The 16,133-nt window shown below is 39.1% G+C and overlaps 2 protein-coding genes across 3 annotated transcripts; both read right to left on the reverse strand.

Annotated features, from left to right (window-relative positions):
* Positions 1-2,991: 2,991 nt before the first annotated feature.
* gxylt1a (glucoside xylosyltransferase 1a) lies at positions 2,992-11,531 on the reverse strand. 2 transcript variants are annotated; one of them, XM_005728152.2, is made up of 8 exons: positions 11,126-11,531; positions 10,570-10,662; positions 9,764-9,950; positions 8,631-8,762; positions 8,292-8,543; positions 7,709-7,832; positions 7,358-7,530; positions 2,992-3,405 (listed from the first exon to the last, which is right to left on the reverse strand). In XM_005728152.2, exons 1-8 carry the CDS (start codon positions 11,341-11,343, stop codon positions 3,229-3,231), a joined length of 1,356 nt encoding a protein of 451 aa, XP_005728209.1. In that variant the 5' UTR covers positions 11,344-11,531; the 3' UTR covers positions 2,992-3,228. The 2 variants fall into 2 exon arrangements, with proteins under 2 accessions (XP_005728209.1, XP_005728210.1); XM_005728153.2 differs by lacking the exon at positions 10,570-10,662 and having other exon boundaries at positions 11,126-11,530.
* A 482-nt stretch (positions 11,532-12,013) lies between these two features.
* LOC102194709 (YY1-associated factor 2-like) lies at positions 12,014-15,881 on the reverse strand. The gene is made up of 4 exons (XM_005728154.1): positions 15,742-15,881; positions 15,306-15,431; positions 13,160-13,312; positions 12,014-12,998 (listed from the first exon to the last, which is right to left on the reverse strand). The coding sequence occupies exons 1-4, from the start codon at positions 15,765-15,767 to the stop codon at positions 12,758-12,760; spliced, it is 546 nt and encodes a 181-aa protein (XP_005728211.1). The 5' UTR covers positions 15,768-15,881; the 3' UTR covers positions 12,014-12,757.
* Between the last annotated feature and the right edge of the window lie 252 nt (positions 15,882-16,133).

A 16,133-nucleotide genomic window follows, 5' to 3' on the forward strand; every position in this document is an offset into this window, starting at 1 on the left:
GGGGGCCAAGTGTTCCAAGCAATAACATGAATAATCCATTGGCAGTTCCTGTTAGACCAAAACAGAATGAGGCCATTCTCAATCACCATTATACTCAGGGGGAGTGCAACCAGGCTGTAGCAGCATTAGCCTTTCCTACTAAAAACTGATCACACTTTGCCTTTTGAAGTTGTAATCCATCTCACTAATAGGTGCACTTTGGGGTATTTAATATTAAATATTCTGCGAATGTATAATCACTTCATGAAAGAAATGGGTTTTGGAGACTTTTTCTTTTCTTTTCTTTTGCAGGCCCAAGTGCAATATATACTTTCATCCACATGAAAAAGCAAACTCAGTAATGCTGAGAGTGATTTGTGTTTGTATTATATTGAAAATATAAATAATCAATTTATAGGCTTTAGGCTTTTAATCGACCACAAGTAAGTCAGTTATGAGTGATCTACCAATTATGAGTTCCCAAAGAAATAAACGAAACCTTTCAACTTTACAGTGGAGATGCAAATCTGTTGATGGTTCCAGCTAGCTTCACATCCTGACATTGAGCTTCAGAGTTAACTGATGAAACTTGTGAACGCATGATTCTTTTCTTAAACACAGAAAACGTTTGCCCGCTCAGCGCGCACTTCAGAAGAAAATGGATATATCTCACCGCTTCTTGGCATGGAGACCACTTTAAATTCATCACACAGACCTATTGCCTATGCCGTGCACGTTTGTCAATCTGCCTGTGAAATGAAGAGCCAGGGGCTACTGACCCAGACACATCAGCTCCTTTTTGGCCTCTAACAACACTTTCTGAAGTCTTCACATTCACACATTGATTCATTATTTTCAGTTTGCTGCTGCCTTCGAGGACACGGCTCAGTTTTTGTGTGGAGTGAGTGGGCAACAAGTACAGTTTATACAAAGTGGTTATGATGGCTGATGCAACAGACTTTGAATAATGAATATAAAATAAAATGCATGAAAGTGAAAAGCTTTATCTTTTAAATGAAACCTTTGGGATGTACAGTTGCTACGAACATATAGTACTGTGCAAAAGTCTTGAGCCACCCTTCATTTCTTTATATAGATTTCTAGGAAAATGGGAAATGGATGCATTGATATGTTGATCTATTATTTGGCAAAACAGCATTTGTATGTTTCTAAAATCAATATTTGGTATGAGCACCTTTATTCTTTAACACACACAGAACTGTCTTAGGCAAGCGTTCTTGTCATTTCTTACATATTCTTCAGGAATAATTCTTCAGGCTTTTTCAAAGCTCTTCTTGGGATGTTGGCTGTCTTTTATGCAGTTCTGATGATCCCACAATTTCAATGATGTTGAGGCTCTGGAGAGGCCAACCCATGACTAACAGTGTCCTCACCTAGTTTCTGTCCAGTTATTGTTTTCCTGGCTGGCAGTGCATTTGGGATGATTGTCGCGCTGAAAAATCAACCAGTTGCTTTGCAAATGGAAATGCATGTTATGTTTCTGCATTTATTATTTCATTAATTTTGCCAAAATCCCCAACAAGCACCACAGGCTGAAATTAATGGTTGTCAAACTGTGTTTTTTCAGTAAATTAGCTAAAATAATCTGAACAGATTCTGTGGTTTAGCATCAGTCTGCTAACTTTCTATTTTGTCTGTGGCAATTAAAAAGCCACGTAAACCTTTCTTCAATGCTTGAATGATTTATTGGTCAATGTTTAGTGGAATACAAAATACATTGCCTTAAATTGCATTGCATCTGAAAAAGATCAGATATGAGGTCTGAACTGAAAATGAGTGAAAAAGCAGCCAATGTCCTAACTTGAGCCTCGTCTTTTCCACAGTCATGTACTTATACCTGAATTAGCTTGTCATATTACAAAAACGAAAAGTTTTCACTGCAATACTTTACACAGTGTGTACTGTGCACTTTTAAATCAACAATAGGCTCTTTCAAATTAAAAATCACACACCATTAATCTTTGTCACACTGAAAATGTTATGGCATTTTCAATTGAATTCCACCGCAAGCACAGATACTACAAAGACTTTGTCCTCTCTCTAGGTTCTTCTTTTCTCCTTCCTCTTACCCCAAACAGTAACAGCAGATGGCCACCCTCCCCGAGCCTGGTCCTGCGACAGCCTTCTTCCTGATAAAAGGGAGTGTTTTTTCCCCTCACCATGGTCACCAAGAGCTTGCTCAGCGGGGGCCACTGGATCATTAGGTTTCTATGAGTAATGTGTTTATGAGCACTGTAGTGTTTTGGTTATATATGCCTAAATAAAATGGGGGCACCATTAGGGTGTTATTTATAAAACATTTATTTAGCATACAACTGAGATGCATTTAAAATATTTACTCCAGTTTTGCAGTAAAATGTTCAAACATCTGTTACAATCATTGCTTTCTTAAATCAGCTGTGCGGTTTTTTTAACATACACATTCATGCCAGCTGGTTTAATTAAAAACAACAGTCCCATATATTGTACCGTAATAAGACAATGTGTCGTTACTTGTAAAGTTAATGAAAAGAAAGATATGCTATGACAATATACAATACACGACGTATTGAAAACTACCATATCAAAGTACATGAAATGACAGACCCCTGTTAAAAACTTAAGACAGACATCAAAATTTCTTCCAGATGCACATATGCAACAAAAATAAATACTGATGAAAACGTTTAAAATATTCTCAATGAGTGCTTTCCTCAGAAGAACATTCTCATCTACAGTAGCGGAAAATAGTACCTGAAAATGACAGCATCCCTTTTCTGTGAAATAAACTGGAGTAGAAATGAATATAAAAATCTAATAAAATACTCTTGATAAGTCTTTTTTTTATTCATAAAAATCAGTACAGAAATGAAAAGTGATTGTAGCTTCAAAAAAACAAAACAAAATACAAACTGATTGTCTGACATACAGAAAACATTGTTTTCTTTTTGGCCATGAAGTCCAAAAATCTCTGCAGGGCAAAGTGGCATCAGTGCACTGTCCACTACAGTTATACCCATTGTGTTCATTTGATGGATATGCACCAACACTGGCTTTAGAATAAAATGACAAAATAAAATAAATACAATCTCAAAACAGGTTACCCTTCTGCATTCCCAGTGTCTTGATAGACTGTTTGTAAACAAATGATGACTCGTTGTTAACCCGAGTCTGTTTTTGATCCAGCTCACTGTCAACAAAGGAAGAGCTAGTCTCACCTAAGAGATGTTAGGCACCGTTTCTTTGATGTTACACCTGCTGACCCCCATCATCACCTTCTTCTCTGTGTTGAACAGACATGATGCTCTGTTTTAACCTCTTTGTAAGCAAGTGACTTGCTCTGCCGCAGTAGGTGTGGGTGGTTGTCTGCAGCGACGTCTCCAGCGGTCGAAGCAGCGAGGTCTCCAAGTTGTCGCCGAATTGGTACTAGGATCAAAAGTAAACATGTTCAGCTTTCCTACTCCTCATTTCAGACATCAAACAATAAAAACTGCCTTTTAATTGCATTCTTTCCATGCCCACGTCGTTTTCGGCTGCTGCACCAACTTAAAATGCAGCTCTTCTCGTTCTCCTGCCTTTATGCCTTTAAAATAAATAAATAAAAGCAGCACAAGTGTTTGTTTTTAACACCTGTTGTTTCCTGTGACAGCTTAAAGAAAAGAAAAAGCACAATGACAACTACATTCATCTCACATGAATTAAGTGCCACATTTATCACCGTCACTTCCAGACAAAATAACATTCTGTTTTTGATTCGTATCTGTCAATTCAGAGTGTGTTCGAGTGATGAATATCTATTACCCCAACTATTCGCAAATGGGCTTAATAAGACGTGACAGCGTCGGGGAAAACTACAGCTGCTGCATTCCAGATATGCTTCATTATTGTACGCTTTTGTATCGCCAAGTAAACAGCAAAGGGGGGGAGAAAAAAAATTTAAAAAGAAACTTTCAGCCTCCTCTGTGAATGAATATTGGCAGCCAAGGCTTTTGTCACGTACGGTATGCAAATAAGAATGTGTGCCTTTCACTTTTATATTGAGGTGCACCAATCTTTTACTGCTCGAGTAAATAAGGGAAATCACTATTTTACAATGTCTTATTTGACTCGAGTTTGGCAAAGTATTACATTACTCAAAGCGCACTTTCTTTATTATCTTTCATATAGTGCAGAAGGCAATAAAATACCATTAACAGCCTCCTATTGATTTTTATGTGGATGTGGCGGGTGCGTTGTCCACACAGCCATCATGATGTCTCAAACTAGCATCAGCACTAAAAATTTTACAACTCTTCTGTGGGCTTGGCTGGGTAATGGTAGTGCCCTTTATTGCAAGCTCCTCTGCTGGCTGAGAGAGAGCCTGCCTTGGGAACTAGGCTGACTAAGGAGGTCTCGGTTGGATCGAAATTAGAGTTTGTTCGAGAATTGCCTGCGCCGAGCTTTGGGATGATAGCCTCAAAAGACTGGAGTGGGAACAAAGTGGGAGGAGACTGTGGAGCTGAAGCAACTGAACGCTCTGATTAAAAAAAAAAGAAAAGAAAACTTGAGCAGAACAGCTAAAGATAAAAACAAAAGGAGAATCATTTTTAAAAGATCTTCAGATCTCTCTTCCAATACAGCGACTGTGAAACACGGCCCTTTATCTTAGAAACATCTTCTCAACTTTTTGCTTACTAACGAGAATCCGCAGCACTCCTCTGCCTCCTAAAACCTTGTGGATATGGTATGTGCTGTATGCGTTTCTGTGCTGTCTGAGAGACTGATGGAAGCATGAGGACCGAGTGCCCCCATAATGAAGCCTGCTCGTTTTCTTAATGGCTGAGAACATTGCCCGCACTGATAGCGGCCTGGCTCGGCCCTGTGGCGGTAATGGATGGAGACCAGCTAATGAAGCTTCCCTTGCTCCCCCCAATAGCTGCCTGCATGTTGACCGGTAAGCTGAAATCAAAATGAGCAGATCGCAGGGGAGCTGCCAGCAAAACAGTGAAAGAGCTCTCAGGCTCTTCTGCTTGCTCACTTATGATACAAGTGCTGCATTTTAGCCTTTCAAGGCCTATAAGCTTAAACACATTTCAAGTTTCCAGGTGCTTTTTTTTGTTCAGTCTTTATTTCCAGGTGGTGTCCTGTGTCCAGACTTAAAGATGCTATGTTGACACTTTTTACAGTTGTTAAATCAAAATCAGACCTAGCCAGTTGTTTCAAACGGGTAAAAATCACACCTATGTTATTTACATCAAAACGCCCAAAAAATACCAAAAAAACAATAACAGACTAATCCTACGAACATACACTGATTAGGCATAACATTATGACCACCTGCCTAATATTTTGCTGCCAGAAAGAGGCCAGACCTATCGAGACACGGAGTCCACTTGACCCCTGAAGGTGTGCTGTGGTATCTAACACCAAGATGTTAGCAACACATCCTTTAAAAGGTGGGTCCTGTATGGATCAGACTTGTTTGTCCAGTACATCCCACAGATGCTCGAATAGACTTGGCCTCCAGAACTCAAAGTCAATCCCTAAAGTCATTACGCACCTCAAACTATTCCTGAACCACTTTTGTATTGTGGCAGGGCACATTATCCTGCTGAAAGAAGACACAGCCACCAGGAAATGCCATTTCCATGACGAGCTTACAATGTCTGCTGTATTGCTTAAGTACATGTCAAAGTGACAGTCACTTGGATGGCAGAACCCAAGGTTTCCCAGCAGAACATTGCACAGAGCATCACACTGCCTCTGCTGGCTTGAAAGAAACTGTTAGTGTCATTCACTTCACCTGTCAGTGCTCACAGTGTTAAAGCCTGATTGGTGTATACTGTTTGTGTCATCAGTGCCGAACAAAAAAAAAAAAGAAAAAAAAAAAATCACACTCTGTGACACGAGTCTTCCATTACATAAAAAACCCCAAACACAGCATAGCCAGAGGAGCTGTAAATCTTCACAACACTGAAGAAATGATCTAGATGGTTAAAATACATGTTTGTGAACTGTATTTAAAGATATACAGTCAGTCTTAACAAAGTGAAAAATATTGACAGACAATTGGTTTCAGTCCTTTCACCCAATTTGTGGACAAAGTGACAAAAAGCCTTTTTCTGGAAAGCAGCCACATTCAATAATAGTTAAATAAATTCAGCTTTGCGTAGATTTGTCAGGCATTTGTGTTCACAGTGGTATAAAATCTAAGTGAAATGACCTCTTTGTCTAAACTGCATGTGAAAATGTTTGAATAAATGCCTTAAATGTTGAGAAGCAACAACTTTGGCTTGAATTTTTAACCTTGCAGTTAATAGGATACCAAGCAACCGTTTCACTGACTAAAACTGGATGGAGCCGACATGCCTGGTTTGGAAGACCAAAGACAGGATGATGAAAATGTTTAACAGGCTATTGATTAAGCACTCGTGGATGGAAGCATCTATAAGAGAAAAGCACTGACCTGCAGTGCTTATTGATAATGTAATAACTGGCAAATGTTTCTCCAAAATAATCTGGTCTTCCTACAAAACTGCCCTCAAAAAGCAATTTCTCACAAGAATAAACATGTCCCATGATATATTAAATATCTTCTAACTTTTTCCAGTCAGTTATTTCAAGAATGTGTTGTAAACCTTTGGAAGAATAAATGTTTTAATACCTTCAGATATGTGGCTAATTTTCATATTTGATTTTTTAAAATATTTCTTACATTTGAAAACTTCTAAATTAACATGCAAATAAAAATGATTTCATGATCTGTTTATTTTCTATGAATTAAAACTGTGTCTGTTCTTTGAATGATTGCGGTTTAAAGATTCCAAGAAATAAACAGACACTTGTAACGTGTTTCTAAATGATTAAACTTCTGATAAAAACCCCATTAGGTTTACAAGAAACCACTGATCGATCACAATCCACACAACGTTAACGCCCCAAGCCAAAGATGGAAGAGTCGGCAGCATCACTGAACGGGCAAATTTCACTGGCTGACTGCCAGGTCCCACCCCCAGGCGTGTGCGGCTGTCCCGAGCAGGGGGTTTACCCTCGCAGCCGAGAGGTTTCCTTGATGAAGTATGAAATATGAAATATTTGCTGTTTATTTGGAGTCTGTGCTTCGGAAGCCGTTCAATAAATTACATTTGACATAGTTTTGAGGGATATTTGCAAACTGTGAACCACTGAAACACTGACAATAAGTGCAGCTGTTCTTTGTAGCAACATTTCTTAGCTACTTTAGTGTACAGCTTGGATTCTCAATCTGCGTCTTTGGCTGACTTTCTTGCATGCTGTGTCTCATATACTTCACTGAACAGAGTTTTCCGTAAGAAGGAAGGACACTTGAATATTTGTTCCCCTTGTAAGGTAAGGTAGACTTCTGTGAAGATGCCCGTACCTTCTGAATTGCTTCATAGACAGCTCGAAATGCTGGCTGTTTGTCGTCATGATAAACTCCTCTGTTACCATGGAGAATAAAGACACCTTCTTGTTCAGCCTGTTGACAGTTGCTGCCATAGATACAGTGGTCTGGACGGTAGTTCCACTGGCAGGGAAACATATACAGGCTTTCTGTAACATAGTAAGATGAGTGGGTTGACAATGATTCAAAAGAAAACCATTAAAATCCCTGAAATTTGTACTTGACAGTAAACATCCAAAAGAAGAAGCTTCTTTAATTAATCTTTGTCTGCTGGTCTGACTTAACTATCATGACACACAATAACGCCATGTATGTGGTTGCACTAACCTGGGTTATGGTGGAATATGATATTAAGAAGGTCCTGGTCACCCCAGGTGATGTTGAGCTTATACTTCTGGAGAAGGGGCATCAACATTTCCTCCCACTTTAGTGTAACTGTTGTCATGTCATTCTGGAACGACAAAACGCAGAAGGGATGTGTGTCCTTCTGATTCTAGAAACCATAAACATGCCATTTTAGCCAATCAATCATTTGGGGAACACTTCCCATCCACGCAAAGGAAAGGGACTGTCTGTCAGCGAGCTCTCTAGGAAGCTTTAGCATTGAATTACAAGAGTGACCTCAGCTGGTCAATTTTAGTGGTGCAGAACAGCTACTTCTAAGGATTTAAGAACATTAGACAGCTCTAGAGGTTTCAGTCAAAATGCAAACCTAACATGGAATTGAGAAAAACATGCCTAATGCAGTCCTTGTTTTAAAACAGAGTACTTATTTAGACATTGTATATTAAAGGCCATAAATGTATATCATGACCAAACCCTTTTTAATAGCTGATACACTTTCACATATATCATGACACAATGCGGTATAACCATTAGGCTGGTTAATAAGCAACAGATTTATCTTTACCTTGAACATTTTTTCCCTGAGGCGTGTCATGTTCATGAGCATGACCCCGGAGTTGATGCCTGTCTTGCCGTAGTAAGGGTGGCGGGCAAAACGATTGTACCAGCCGATACGTGGTTCCTCATGTTCTGGAGCCATGGCAGCTAATTGCCTTGAATTGAACTGAGAAAGCAGAGCCCACATGTCTTCTACTGGCTGCAGAAAAATAATGTCTGTATCTACATAAAGCAAGGAGTCTACCTCCTTCAGAATCAGCTGCAAAAGACATATAGAAAAAAAAGATTAGTATATTCTGAAAAAGCATTACTGTATTAAGCTATCTGAATGTAAAAAGATACCTACTGGCAGAAAAAGCCTCTGAGAGGCACAGGGTTTGAAGAGTTTCTTCCATTCTCTTGCATTCTCCTTGGGAAAAGTGATAGGGTAGATGCTGGAATTAAACCTTGCCCGAACTCTCCGAGGCCACGATTCCAGCTGAAAAAAAAAACAAAAAAAAACAAAAAAACAGAAAAGCACTAATGTTTAATTGCATCTCTTTTTGAGCTCTTTCATTCATTATGCATCTTTGTCTTTAGAACAAAAAGCACCAAAAACTGGGTAAAGACTTTACTTTCTTCCTTACTTAGTCATAACTGGACACTTAATGCTGTTTCTCCTCTGAAAACAATGAATTGTAGAAGACTAGCTCCTTGATACAGTTTGCAAATGTGTGTTTTTAAGCAGCGGCCCCCAACCCCCGGGCCACGGACTGGTACGAGTCTGTGAGTCGTTTGGTACTGGGCTGCGAGAGTTGAGGCTCGGGTGTGAAATTTATGGTTTTCCGCGTTTTTATCATTATGTTTTTTTTTATCATTAGCTCTGTTTCCCTGGGTCTTTTCCCATGTGTTATGAATAAATTTTTTTTGGTACTGGTTTTATTTTGTTGTATTTATCCACGACACCTTAAAGGCCACTCAGTGAAAAAAATAGTTGGACATAAACGAGTCTGTGGCGCAAAAAAGGTTGGGGACTGCTGTTTTAAAGCAGATATCTTGAAAACAGGAACAGAAAGTGACAAAAGTTACTTGCCATGGAAACCTGGTATTTCCACCGGAAAACAAGACCAACCTCAGGTTTTTTTATAGCATTGTAGCTAAGCTGCCAAAAAGCCATAGATCTGTTGAGCCTTGTATTGTTATAGCTCGCTAAGGTGACTCTGAATTAATCCTCAGGTATGTTTCTACAGGCCAAGGCTGCTAGGATACCTTTCAAGATACATTTAGTAACCCTAATCCTTTTTGTTTGTTTGTTTTTTACTTGCTGGTTTCCAAGTGTTTTCTCAGACACAATTAAAGATTTCTCTGTACTGTAAAGGGGCCTGAGATGACCATTGTTGTGAAGTTGCACAGCATGAATAAAAAAAACTCCAAAGGAACAGTTGGGCTACGAGTTGAGATGGGTTGAGAAACATAGCAAATGAAACCACATATGCTTACAGTGTTTCTGAAACTCTTGTGAAGTTCATCCTCAGCAAAGATGTAAAAGTGCAGAGGCTTTTTGCTGAAGAGAACAGCAGACTTCAACATGGTGATTGTTTCCTCTAGCCTGGGGCCACAGGCCACAACAGCCAGGTGACTCCTCTCATCCCTGCTTTCTGCCTTCACTGCAGAGTTTGACCGCTCACTAAGAGTCAAGAGAGAGGTGGAAGAAGAAAAAAATTAAGGTGTTTGTTTTTACATTAGAATGGATACACTGGCAAGTGCAAAAGAAAAAGTGAGTCTCGGCTGACTGGTACTCAGCCCTGTAGGATTGGAACTGTCATTAGATTTAACAGAGGGACTCAGAAGAGAACAATCATTCATACTTTTTGCTGCCTTCAAGTGCTTCTTGTGAATTACTGCTTTCACGTTTGGACATAATGAATGTAGCCTGTCATATTCAATCATTTCCATGTATGCACAGAAATGTTTACTGTATGGAAAACCCATTAACACAAATACAATAAGCAAAATGTGATATTTTATTCAGGCCTCAAATTTGAACTGGTTGTTTCCAGCCTTGATTAAATTATACCACAAAAAACCTTTTATTATACATAAAATGAAAGATTTAATGCTTTAATGCTGTGCTAGTACGCAGGAATGCAAAAACTCAAAAACAGTCACACAGAACACTGTGGATGCAGCAGTTATCAAGCATGTACTCTGAACTGTGGATCTACGAAGTAGGTGAAAAGTGTAAAGCTGGAGGCAGTTGATTATTGCAACATGTATCATTCATAGTTTCACAAAATCAGGCATACCTAAAAGATGATTCCAATAAGCAGTTCACTCCACAAACATCAGCAGGCAGTCTCCAATATGGATTCCAGTAAGAAACTGACTGTGACTTACACCTGACAGAATAGAAACATCATCTTTTGGATCCTCAGAATCAAATCGCTCTCTCGGATATCAGTAGTGTTTTGCGATTTTCATTAAGATTTGTTTAACATGTGGCGGTTCTTTAAATCCAGCCTAAAGCTAACCTTAAGCTTATCGGTTATCTAGCAAGCTAACAGGTGGTAGCTAATGGTTGTTTTCAGATTATGTGGTGAAAAACAGCACAACTAAAACACTGAACATTTTTAACTTATCCAAAACACGCCAAATTACTATTTGTTTGGTAGCTGGCTAACGTAAACTAGGTTTTACGATACATGTATCGGCTCGTACACGCTAGCTGAAGCAAGTAAACTAACGTTAAACTGCAGCGATATGCTAAAGGTGCAAATGAAGCTGTAACAAACAGGTAAAGCTAACTTCTACTAATTTTTGTAGTTTAAGTGTAAAATTGGTTGACACAGCTAGCTAAGCTACCTGTCAAGCCCTTCTTCGCGGTCTCGGAGGCCTTCCAGGCCTGGCCTTTTCCTGAGAAGGTGCCCGGTGTCATGACTTTTCCTGCCGGGTATTCCGTGTTCTTTTACTCTCCACCCGTCTCTGTCCTCTAAGGTGGAGGCTAGCTGATTGAACACATACAAAAAGGAAAAGAAGACGAAGATCATGCACAGGAGAAATGTGTGAAGATAGCATCGCATCTTGCGCTTCAGATTTTATAGGTTAAAGAAACATTTTCATGTTAAGCTTAGCTAGCTATCACACGACATATCACCAGCTAGCTACTTTATCGCATTAATAAGTCAGAAAGTAAGCAGACAGGCACAGTTGGTGTTTACAGTTTCAGCCCCACCCACTTCTGTTACACGTGTTTTGTCTTATCAGCCATGTACCCACACTGCGCCACAGTTTACAGTAGTAAGTGGCACATGCAGGGCAGAGGTGGAGTCATTCACAATTACAGCACACATTGTAGAAAAAAAACAACCAAAACCCATAACGATTCTACAATCAGTATCATTCCTTCTTGAACGAAATTCAGGGAACGCTCAAAGCGCCAACTGAATACACGAATAATGAAGTTTTAAACTTAAAAGCTTAGACAAAATAGTCTCCTTTATAAAGTGGTGGTACATATTTAAATCTCCTGTAGTTACTGGTGTATAAGCAGTATTTTTAATGCATTAATGCGCCATATTTTATATCCGTGTCAAATGTGCAATACTTCTCTGAAAAGCAGGGAGGCGTGTGTGTGCGTGCGGGTGTGAATAAACAGGTGGAAAGATGAAAGCATCTCAAAATTGCATTCGTGTTCATTAACTGCAGAAATTTAAGTTCTTTTTGATCATTAAAAACAAAAATAGCCAAATATCTACAACTTACTTTATTCAACATCATTTTACAATATAAACCAGTCTATAGATTAGATCATGCTCAACTCTACCAAGTGAAGGAGAAGCATACCGAGAATAGCTCATCAATATTTGTACTAAAAAGTTACACAGTAAACATTTATTGCATTTAACGGGATTAAAAACAATGACAGCCGGATAAGGCCAGAAAAACCAACAGTGTTATGATTTATGATAATGGTAAAATTATAATGCTTTTTAAAAAAAACAAACAAACCCAAAAACAACAAAAAAAAACCCAGAAACATTCTCATCAACAAAGGTTGACATTAAGTGCAAAACACAACAATTTTCAGAGGATGAGCTACAATTGTGAGATGAAGACACATTTCTTCCACAATACATCATTTAATCTGTGCTGTAACGACAAACTGAAAGCGATGCTTGTGTGACACTGAGGTGTTAAACGCAAGTTGCCACAGCACGTGGCGCAGTTCCTCTGACGTCCAGGATTTAATGCTACAGTTCCTTTTCTCAGTTCATCATGATAGATTTTGCTGCAACAGGTCTTTGAACCAAGCAGACGCCTTACATATTGACTCCTGAATTGTTTTACTATTGGAAGGCACTGGGAAAAAAAAGTGAATGCTATCATAGTGGCATATATAGTATTATTAAAATAATGTGCATTTTGAAGTTTAATCTCTGACTGAGGTTGTTGAGAGTGCAGGAGAATGGGTTGTGCTGACCAGGGCTGTGGATGTTAGTGAGTCTCTCCGTTAACTGACGAGCTTTCCCCACGGGGCGAAGAGCATCTGGAGACACCTCGTTCAGTATTATCAGAACTTGAGCCGCTCAGATTGTGTTGGTCTCCTGAGGCAGTGGTTACTGGAGTGGACGTGGGTTTGGCTTTCTCCTTAAAGTCTGTGATTATTACAGTCAAGTCTCCAACTGTGACCTCCAGATGCTGGGCGCTGCTCCTGTCTATGTTTTTTAACCTGGGCCTGTTGAAGCAACCCAAAACAAATGGGGTCTAAGTACAGCTTAAAGGGTAAAAAAAACATTTCAGTAGCAAAAGAAAAGGAAAAGCAAAAAAGAAAATAAATCAAGGATTACTAAATAGAGTGACCCATTCATTGATTTCTTTGGAAAACAAATTCTTTACCTCATCTTTTTATAGCCCTTCTTTTTCAGTGTAGGTTCTTTATCACTTTTGTCTTTCTCTGATTTTTCTTTCTTCTCCTTTTTGGGATGTGTTGGTGGGGGAAACTGCTGATTTACTTGCTGTGCAACCAGCTGAGAAACAGGCCGCGGTTTTCTAAAAAAACAAAACAAAACAACAAAAAAAAACCAAAAACTTGGAGTTATATCAATTATTAATCTCTGCCTCTCTTCCACAGTGTCACTAATGCCCTGTCTTCCTCCCCTGACCCCCCAACCTGTCGACGGAGATGTCTGCCCCTCTCTGAGCCTTGTTCTGTCTGAGATTTCTTCCTATTAAAACTGAGTTTTTCCTTTCCTACTGTTGCCAAGTGCTTGCTCCTGGAGGATTACCTAATTGTTGGGATTTTCTCTGTATTATTGTAGGGTCTTTACCTTGTAATATTCTTATGCTTTGAGGTGACTGTTGTTGTGATTTGGTACAACATAAATAAAATTAAACTGAATATTTAGATCACTCAACCAGTAAGTCGGGTGAGTGAGAGGTTTAGACTGCTTGACTGTGTGTATTAGGTAATTAAAACAAATTTGTGTTAAACTCTTGTCATCAGTGTGTTAAAATGGGCTCCACAAGTTGATGTTATCCAAGCAAGTAGAATCATTCAAAGGTTTAATCTTAAACTGCTGAAGCTTAACTGGAGCATTGGAACAAAAAGATAAAATATTACATAAACAACAGTGATTGAATTCACAGATTCATATACATTTCTGATAAACTCTGCAATGTATTTTACAGAGCAACAACTGTAGACCCTCCTTCTCCACCAAGAACCTTTCAGTCTACATCAGCTGGGAAAACGTGTAAAGAGTTTTGCTCTCATGGTACAGCCACGTTTTAGTTTTACTATAATGACACAGACAGCCGCACGCTTGCACCCTATCAGGTGGACTTCTAAGAAGTATAATAGGAATGACGACTTGTCTGTTCACGCCCACAACAGAATTTAATCTCTGAAAATTTAGCGACTTTTTGCTGTTCTCTCACTACTTCTTCAAATTGCCATGGCTTCATTTGACAGTGAAAAAGGCACTTGTTACAATTCTAATACACTGTGGAATTTGTTTTGTGACAATTCTCAATCTAATTTTGCCATGATGTCTTTAGACTTCTACGTAACCTTCAGTAATGGATTGACCTGACTCTTGGTCCAAGCAAATACATTTACAGTCTCACCTTTGCAATTAATTTTCTTCCTCTGTAGTCTTTCCTACAAGGAACAAACCCTATGCTTTATGTTTACACCTGCAGACACATGGCCAGTGTAGAAACTGGAAAGTACTATGAAGCAAGTTCAACATACCCATGGTATGCATCTGTTACCTAATTTCAGTTATCCTAACAATGGTGATCAAGATAAGTGGTCATAGGAAACTGATTATCAACTTGCTAAATTTAGTCCAAGGTTTCCTGATTTAGGTATAAGCGTGCTTACATGAAAGGGGTGGCATTGTGATCTGGCAGTCACACTTCAACTGAGCGATGTGAGATAAAAATAACTGTAGACTACCAGACACAATAGGTAAGATTTCAAATGCTTTGGTCAAAAAGACTGGAACAAAAAGGACTAATAAAATTTAGCCTATTTAAAGCTACCCAACCCCCCCCATAAACTGAAATCCTGCTTCCTCATACGGGCCTATGACATTGACATATTATACTATATGTCATATAGTATATGACATAGTCTGACAATGTGTTAAATATTGATCTGATTGGAGAGTGGTTGGCTTTATTCTGATTTAAGTATTTTGGAAGGTTATGTAAGGCTGTAGAGCTGTACCATAATGAGAGATAATTAAAATTTGGTGTGTCCTCTGTACTATGAATGAGGTGGACACAATATTACAACTACAAATTAAAGTATAATTCAATTGAATGTAATAAAACAAAACAAAACGGAAATACTAAGGTCGTAAGCCCAGCCAATAAAAACGCCTAAATAAAGTTGTCACGCGTCAACATCACAAATGTAAAAAAGAAAAAAAATTGGGGGAAAAAGGAAAGAATGAAAAGCGACTACGTGAATGAGGTTTCGCACAGCTGTGGGTAGTAATTAAAGCAGTTATGGGGTAGGTCCAGTTTTTCTTACCGAGTTGACGTGCCTTTTCTGACATCACACATCATGCACTTGAACGCCTCAGCGCTGTTCCTGAATGTGCACACGCTGCAGTCCCAGTAACCATCGTCGGAGGAGGGCTTCGATTGCCGCTTTGGCCTTCAGACAGAAACAAAACAAAAACAGAGGGACAGTGGCAGTTTTACAGCGGGAATGGTGATTTCACCAACTACGTGTGCGACTAAGGTTACCGCTGGTGGAAATCAACCCTTCGAGGAAGTAGTTTCTGCTCAGAAGGCAGTCAGTGAAGCAAAGCGAGTCTTCACTTGACACAGGCAGTTGCCCCGTATTAAACCAGCAGCCAGCCGCCATGAACACTTCAGTAAAACGGCTTCATCCATTCACGGTGCTTTGCCTTCACGAATTGTCCGTTTAAGTCTAAATTCAAACACACTAGTGAAAGTTTTACCTCGTGGGACTCTTCTTGTCTCCCATTTTTTGAGAATCGCGGTCTTACAGGACTTGAAAAGGATCGATGTTACAGGTGAAAAGACGCATTTAGCTGCTGCTCAGCTGTCGGAGAAACTCCTGTCGAAGGGCGGTCACGTGCTGCGGGTTTACCCAATCACTTTAAATGTAATCACAAGCGCTATAAATGTGATTAAAAGTCTTATTACTGCAGTAAACCGCATGGAAATGCATAAATGCTATGGTATATTCAATATAGTACGAGACAGGATTTTAAGAAAGAATAGAATCTTTTCGAGTAGGACTAAAAAAATATTTAGGCGTAATTCACTTTAATGTTAATATTTTATGAGATAAAACTCAACCAAAAAGCCTATCGATCTGTTTTGCTAT

Source organism: Pundamilia nyererei, unplaced genomic scaffold (genome assembly GCF_000239375.1).
Source record: "Pundamilia nyererei isolate P.nyererei 1_Seehausen unplaced genomic scaffold, PunNye1.0 scaffold00027, whole genome shotgun sequence".
Classification (NCBI taxonomy): Eukaryota; Metazoa; Chordata; class Actinopteri; order Cichliformes; family Cichlidae; genus Pundamilia; species Pundamilia nyererei.